General features: G+C 35.2%; 1 protein-coding gene across 1 annotated transcript in view; it reads left to right on the forward strand.

The window, feature by feature from the left end:
* The window catches only part of XIRP2 (xin actin binding repeat containing 2), a 371,706-nt gene extending 363,859 nt beyond the window's left edge, over positions 1-7,847 (forward strand). The window contains exons 9-10 of the mRNA XM_062187547.1: positions 1,866-1,999; positions 7,762-7,847. Of these exons, the coding sequence (XP_062043531.1) occupies positions 1,866-1,960 (95 nt within the window). The 3' untranslated portion in view covers positions 1,961-1,999; positions 7,762-7,847. The remainder of the gene's footprint in view (positions 1-1,865; positions 2,000-7,761) is intronic.
* The last annotated feature ends 739 nt before the right edge of the window (positions 7,848-8,586 follow it).

Raw genomic sequence — 8,586 nt, forward strand, 5'->3', positions numbered from 1 at the left:
TTTTTTCATTGATCTGTATCTCTAACAAAAGTGTAGATGCAGAATTAGCCATTTTATATATTTAGTTACCGTTTTTGAGCTTAGAGTTGGCTTTATCTGATGCCACATTTTCACCTTTTTGAGAAGAACTCCCAAATGAAAACTCAGTTGGCTGTATTCACTGATGAACATGGATAATATATTTTAAACCTTTGATCATATTCAGAATGAGGGAGTTTAAGTCATTTGAGCTTAGTATATGTTTTTTTCAACATCAGGAAACAGCTCATTTCTTTATATTTTCCCTACTTTTACAATAATGAGGTTTCATACTAAAAGGATTTGACATAATTAATGTGCATCATTAGTGTTATCCATTCTTTTATACAGATTTAAATAAATAGCAAGCTTAAAAATAAAAACTGCTGTAAACTAATAATTATGCCACTATCATATTTGCAACATATGTGTCTAGTTTATCAGGTTAATGTGGTTTCTTAATGTGCTCGCTTCGGGCATAATTAGGCAAAGCTGTCTAATTAATTTCAGATGCTCAGTTTCTGGTACGCTGTATCAAACAAATGGGAAATATGAAGAAACTGATGTTAAATTTAAGAATGTGTTGCCTATTAGAGCCAAATAAGCAAGGGAGTCCTCCGAACCCCAGACAGAGCGTCAAGGTGCTAAATTGTATATGAGTATTTGTATAAATAACCCGACACAAACTTTTTTTTTTTTTTAATTTTTGACAGGCAGAGTGGACAGTGAGAGAGAGAGAGAGAGACAGAGAGAAAGGTCTTCCTTTGCCGTTGGTTCACCCTCCAATGGCCACCGCGGCCAGTGCGCTGCAGCCGGCGCACCGCACTGATCCGATGGCAGGAGCCAGGTGCTTCTCCTGGTCTCCCATGGGGTGCAGGGCCCAAGCACTTGGGCCATCCTCCACTGCACTCCAGGGCCACAGCAGAGAGCTGGCCTGGAAGAGGGGCAACCGGGACAGAATCTGGTGCCCCAACCGGGACTAGAACCCGGCGTGCTGGCGCCGCTAGGCAGAAGATTAACCTATTGAGCCGCGGTGCCGGCCCCGACACAAACTCTTATACTTGTGTGAAAGCTGAGTTATTCTTGGAGGATCATTGTGAGGATCACAAACAACACCAAAGTGAAAGTTCTGTGCCAATTTCTAACTGTTGCAAAAGCAATTGGTTAATAGGACAACCACTACTATCATATGGCTAACTCTAACATGAAAGCAAAAGGAAGGGATCATGGGCACTTTAGAGCAAGAGAAGAGTAGAAAATGACAAAAAGCAGCCGTGAGAATCCAGATTGCTCTAATACCTAAAATCATTTAAGATGAGAACAAATAGCCCTGAACATTTCAATGCATTCAGGAGTCTCATTATGTTAGTTAAGAGTTGGTGTCATAAAATCAACACTAAATCATCAAGAAAATATTAAACTCATACAATGTCCACAGTCTAAAAAGATATGTAAATAGAAAAATCCATCCAGAATGCATTTAAAAACAAGACTGTGGACCAAGTTAGGTATACACCTTCATGTGTAGGGGAAGTTCAGTCACCTAGATCGCTAAGTTCTCCCAAGACCCCATACGAGTCAGTGATTACTTATATCTATACAAAATTAGTTAATGAACTCATTTTACTCATGTGTATTTCCTTAAGTAACAGAATTCAACTTGTACAATGTGTAAATAGAAGTTCTAGAGCAGAGCTAATCATAAAAACTGCCCTAGACCATGTCCAGAAGAGCATATAAGAACAGCAGCCTGTTGATATGTGTTTGTCAGTTATGTTATATTATGTTATGTTATCACAAAGTTATTAAACAATACTATATGACTTTTGTATATTTTTATTTTTTAGAAGCTGCTGCTCCAAGACAAGGAAGTTTGTATACTTTGTCAAAAGACCGTTTATCCAATGGAGTGCCTAGTAGCAGACCAACAGAGTTTTCATAAGTCCTGCTTCCGATGCCACCATTGCAACAGTAAACTGAGGTAAAATGTCTTGTGGTCTGTGGCACAAATATTCATAAAGGCTGCAGTGTCTGGGTAATATGTCTCTAGGAAAAGACAAAGATGGTTCCATATCTCACTGTTGTCATTGGTTAACAGTGAGATGAGCTCATGTTCTGTTACATATTGCTGGGGATAGGGGTGGGGATGGCTACAAACTTTATCCTTTCTGGAATTTTGTTTTCCTAATCAAATCCAGAAAGGTCCTTTTTATGCAATATGGATATAACATGGATGAGAAAAACCGAGTCCTTTGTGTAAGTAAGAATTTTTAAATCAGTTCTTTATCTAGAAGTTGAGACTATAAATTGAGATTTTCCAAACTTTTTCTGTTAAGGTCCACATAGTAAACATTTTTGACTCTACAGCCCATACTGTGTTTTTGGTCCTCAGTTTCTACTATATATATATATATAATATATATATATATATATATATTATATATATATATATAAGCAAATGAATGTGACTGAAATGAAATGGGTCTATGTTCCAATGAAATTTCATACACCAAAACAGGTGGTAGATTAGGGCTAGACTATATAAGTAAACAAACAAACAAGCCAACAGAAACAGACCTTAGAATATATCAGTGACAGCACAGAGAAAAAAACACTGTTTATTCTCTGTAGCAATTGAAGCATCCTATTAGCACTTACAAACGCATTCATTTTCCAAAAATCTTAAACACATTTAAATGAATCTGACATTTGGTATAACTGTAGTCTAGCATGCTGAAATGGATGATTTTTTTTTTTTTTTTTTTTTTTTTTTTTTTTGCTAAATCTAATGTGCATCTCTCAGGCTGTATCTTTTGTAACTTTAATTGACAATGTCAAACGCCTCTCATTGCAACATTCTTTTCCCTTAGTTTCCTTGACTACAGAATATAGCAGTTTTCCCCTATCTTCTGGGTGTTCTTTCTCAGGCACTTGTGTGGGTGACTCTCTGTTCATCACCAAGATGTTAGCATTCCACAGAATCCTGTTATGGGAATTTTTTCTTACGATTTCTATTCTGTCTGATGAATCAAATGCTCTCCAATAACCTCAGTCATCATCATGTGGGCAGTCTATCCCAATAGCCCCAATCTGATGTCTGTACCAATAGCCACAGTCTCCTCTTTGTGTATCAGATGCTTATATCTCATTAGCTAGAATATCTCTTCCCAAGTCAAGCCAACTCATTACACCCTACTTTCTTCTCCACGAAAATCCCTTCTTTGACTGTATGAGTATGCTGTCATCTTAGTAAATGACATTAACTCAATGACCAAAGCATGAAATTAACTTTGACTCCTTTGTCTTCTTCATTCCCTAGTTCCAAGGCTTATAATTTCTGTTCCATTAATATTTCTTGAGCTGTATACTTCTCTCCATTTCTATAACCCAGGTATTCTTCAAGCAAGAATAACCTCTCACCTGGGCTAATGGAACAACCTCTCTAGCCAGCTGATTTCTCTACCTCTATTGTTTCTTATTACCATTACCACCAAAAAGTGTCCCAATACTGTACTCCATGATGTAGCAAAAATGATCTCTCTAAAATGAAAATCTGAGGTCACTTCCTTTCTTAAAGCATATAAAGACTTCCTTCCCTACCCTACCCCCCAAAAACATAACACTCTAACATGACTTAAAAGGCAATTCTGAATATGCCCATAGCTCCCCTATCTAAACTTCTGGCATCCCTATTTCAACCCATTTGATTGTTACTTTTCATGCAAACAACTTTCAGTTACTCAGAAGCATTATTTTTCTCACACATTCAGCTGATATCAAAGTTATTTCTACTTGTTGAAGAGTATTGTGCCATTCCCCAGCTCTCTACTAGGCTCAGACCCACTCATTTAAAATCAGAATTAAAAAGCTTGCTTGCTTTGCCACTTATATATATCAGGAGTCCTTCTCATTTTCTCCTTCAATATCCCCTGTGCTTCACCCATTCCTCACATAACCTATTGTAGCTCCACCTAATTATAGAAATTAAGTTAATGTTTGCCTGGATAATGTATAATACAGGCTAACATGTGATAAGGATCCAAAAATATTTACTCAATGACTGATTCTTAAAAAAATGCATATTGTATCAAAAACAAAAACATAGACAATCAAACAAACCAAATATATGCCTCAATAAACTATTTTAAAAACCACTTTGTACCACTACCAAGGTCAGGAAATATAACTTTATTGATCACTCCAAAAGCTACTACTGTCCTAAGAACACACAGTGTTTTTCTTAATAATTTCTCACTTGTACTCTTATAGTTTTGTTATCCAAATGTGCTTTCTAAGACATGATACTTTAGTTTTGAAAGCTTTGATATGTATTTAAGTCTTTTCTCACCCATAGGTTTCTCTTTTATTCCTTTCATCCTTTACAATTTATTTGTGATGAGTCCATGACATTTGACCTGTATAGTTTCTGGTCTGGAATTGCTGGTTGCACACTCAAGCAGTTCAACATACTCCTTTGTCCTCTGTACTTCCTACAAACTGTCAGTTGAACTTACATTCTGGATTACAGTTAGGTTTTACATCTTTCTCCTTTCACAAGAAGATAGATAACATCTGATTGCCTCTCCTTTTGGGATCTTAGAAAATGTTGAGGTTTAACAGCTATATTTATTCATTGATATTTATAAAATGTTGATAGTTTAATGCTCTAATTTCTTTTTCACTTCTTAGAATACTCTGACAAAGATATACTTCCTCTTAGCTACTAAGTACTTGCATTGTGATCCAGTTAGCTGAGGAAAGGCGAAATAATTATTTACCATTTTGCCAATGTATTGGTTATTAATTCAATAGCATGATGGAATGTTCTTTGTCATTCCCTGGATGTAATTTTAAAAGGAAAATTCTTTACAGACTCTTGGATTTGAGCATATTGGATTGGTCTCATTCAAAAGCAATTATCATCATTATTGAAGCCCACATTGGCCTCTTCCTGGCCTAGGAGCACCTATTTGTCTCCTGAGTCATTTTGTCCTGACTGTCGGAATCACTGTGAGCTTCCTCATTATTTGACAGGATCAGATGTTGCAGACTATCCTGTACACTTCCTGCCCCAGGCCTGTAATCAGTAATTTTTCAATGATCTTGTTTCTTTCATTGAGAAAAGGTATTTCAAGAGAACAATCCTGATGTTAATTCTACTAGGTTAGCCATTGTTTCTAAGCTATTTTTAGTAGGAAGAACTAGCAAATATTTACATACAAAATATATTATAAATTCATCACGATATTTCCAAATCAAATTCAGAACTGCATTGCTTCTACTTATCCTATTCTCTACTATGCATTTATCCCCATTCTTCAACTTCAGAACTCCTGGTTCTCAAAGACAAAGGAGGTAACAGAATTGGGATATCACATATATTCATTTGCATAACAGTCGTGGAATAGCAAAACTACTAACGCTACTAATATATCAAAACATTAAAAATTACATTTCCCTCATTCACACATCACCAGTTTTTTTACATTGCTATACTATCTATGGATGGAAGGATGGATAAGTACATATGTATGCAGGTAGGTAGATGAATACATAGATAATCTTAAGTATCAGATCATACAGCCACAGCATACCATATTATCTTCCTCAGTGTCATGGTTTTCTCTTAGTTTGCAGGTAGAAAGCTATTAATGCCATCACTAATCCTGACTTGATGTTTCTGTATTAATTCTGATTACTAAAACTTGATTTTTAGTAGAGTGTTCAGAAAAGGTTCATTGAAACAATCTTACCTGAGTTCTCACATGCTGATAACAATTTCTCTGTGACCTTTACAATGGAAATCTGGTTTGACTGTTATTAAAATCGTTGACTTCCTTTTCTTACTTGGAGGACCTTAAACACATGATTTCATTTTCTTCTGTCATAAAATGTTGGAATCATCTGACAATAATTAAATTTTCTTTTTATTATACACATTTTAAGATTAAGATATATTAGAATATTTTCCTTTATTTTTATTTTAAGCATAGTGATTATAATAGAATAGTTTTTTGGTCATTGATTGTTCTGTGTCAATAATACCAATTACCCAGTGTGCTCTTTCATTTTGTTGTTCTACACTTTTTTTTTCAAGAAAGTTTCTGTGAATTGTAGCTTTTTAATATTTAATCTGTTTCATTAGTTCAGGTTTATTTTAAGAAATTTCTATGAATTGGGGAATTTTTACTTTGTGTCATCTTTATTATATGTCTCTCTCAGATTATTTTGGCTCTTCATTTCTTTTTTGGCTGTTTAAAATTTCATTTTATATTCTTTTTTCTCTATGTAAGACGCTCTCCATTGTGTTTCTTTGGTCTTTTGTATATTTTAGTTTATATTGTATTCCTGAGAAGGGTTTTTCTTATATAATTGTTTTTTTCTTGATTTCTGAAATCTCATTTATGAGTTTTTTCTAATTCTGATTTATGTTGTTATTTCAGGTTTTTTGTCATATTTTTATGTCTTTTTGCTCATTTTGAAACAGTACATTAAAATTTTTTATTTATTTTTATAGCATGTTTTTATGGCAAGTGTTCATTGTCTGCAGGCTACTATCCCTCACTTTTATTTTTTATAATAACTTGGTATAAGGTTTTACCTTGATATGTTTCTGTTTCTGATTTGTGTAAGAAATATATTTTTCCAAACCTTATAAGGAAATGAGATTCAGGATGGTATTTCTAACTTCACAGCACTAGCTCTTCTAGTTTTCATACACTGGTTTAAAATATAAGGTTGCCAGACACTGGGAATATCCTGGTTTGGTTTCTCTGCATACTGGCTGGAGCTTTCTTTTTCACATATGTTGTCATTGTCCTGCCCAGTTTTGATCCCATTCCCATATTTTTTTTCTTTCAATTTGAGGTTCTTTTCTAAAAAGTAACTCCAGAGGGTCAGGGTTGAGAATTTACTTTACCATCCTTCTTCATCTCTCTTACCACAGAGCACTTGCACTTACTGGCTATCAGCTGCTGTTCTCTGACTGGCATGCAATACTTTCCAGGGAAAATTGGTTACTTTGTGGTCTCTTATTTTTCTGGTCTGTCAGACTTCTTCCTTGATCCCCTTGGTATCATCCATACAGATGAGACTGTCACACTGGTCTTATTTCTACTGGTGTTCTGGCATTGTTGACTACCTTGTCATTCAATTTTCTTGTAAATGTCACTCAGGGGCTTCCAGTTTTACCATCTAGGTGATATGTCTGCTTTTATGTGTAGATTCAGAGAAATTAAAAAATTATGCTGCTGTCCCTGACAAAATTTGATTTTCATTTTAACAGGCACTCTTGTTTGATGATCTCACCAGAGAGGGCTGACAAGCAAACTTTCTGATTCATTTAAAATGCAGTTGTAAAGGAAGTTCAAATAACTTATTTGTGTGTATGTGTGTCTATACACTGTTGAGGATTAATTGAAAATTGTAACCTCTCATAATGAATCATTGACTCAGCACAGGTTTTTCCTATTACTTTACACCATCCATAACTACATGTGCATTTTCTATTGTATCAATAATTGACATATAACATGAAATTCTAAATACTGTAAGACATAGGTGGGCTAGTGGTGATGACTATAATCTAACAGGAATATTTAATAAAGTCAATTCCATTGATAGCAACTTAATTTTACTTAGTCTCTGACTCATGGAAATAATTAATTTTCTAATTCTCTATTTACAATAAGTATGCAGAATGCTAAGTGTTGTGTTTTTGTTTTTGTTTTTTTTTTTTGGCAGTTTGGGAAATTATGCATCACTTCATGGACAAATATATTGTAAACCTCACTTTAAACAACTTTTCAAATCTAAAGGAAATTATGATGAAGGTTTTGGACACAAACAGCATAAAGATCGATGGAATTGCAAACATCAAAGCCGCTCAGAGAACTTTATTCCCAGTGAAGGACAGACTATGTACAGAAACACTGCAGCATGCACCTTCGTACTCGGAGACCTTCACAGACATTCGGATGCTGGTAACAGTGAAGCACAAAGAGGTGATTTGAAAAAATTAGGGGAAAGAGGAAAATTAAAAGTCATTTGGCCTCCTTCCAGGGAGATGCCTAAGAAAACCTTCCCCCTTGAAGAAGAGCTCAAAATGAATAAACCTAAATGGCCACCTGACGTGACAATCCCTGTGCCCCCTGAATGTGCAAGTGAATTGCAGACAGAACAGATTGGAACTCCAGAAAAGAAAGAACAGGGACAAGATAAGCTCTCTCTTCTGCACCCACATCGGCTGTCTGCCCACATGTGTCAGAAAGAGGATGTTTTAGGAATGAAAGAAATGAAAATGTACGAAGGAAGCAAAGATGACAAGGAAGGAGGCAAGAATGTGCAAGATAAGCTGAATGAGGCTGAAGATACAAATAAAAGGAAAAGTGAAATGGATCTTAATGGCAACAATAATGTGGTTGTGCAGAGTGCTGAAGAGGAGAAAAATGAAAAAATTAATGAACCTGATGGTGCAGAAGTTTTACAGGTTACTAACACTGATGATGAGGTGGTACCAGAAAACTGTAAAGAGAATTTGAATAAGAATAATAATAACAATTATGTAGC

The sequence above is a fragment of the Lepus europaeus genome, chromosome 1 (assembly GCF_033115175.1).
Source record: "Lepus europaeus isolate LE1 chromosome 1, mLepTim1.pri, whole genome shotgun sequence".
Lineage (NCBI taxonomy): Eukaryota > Metazoa > Chordata > Mammalia > Lagomorpha > Leporidae > Lepus > Lepus europaeus.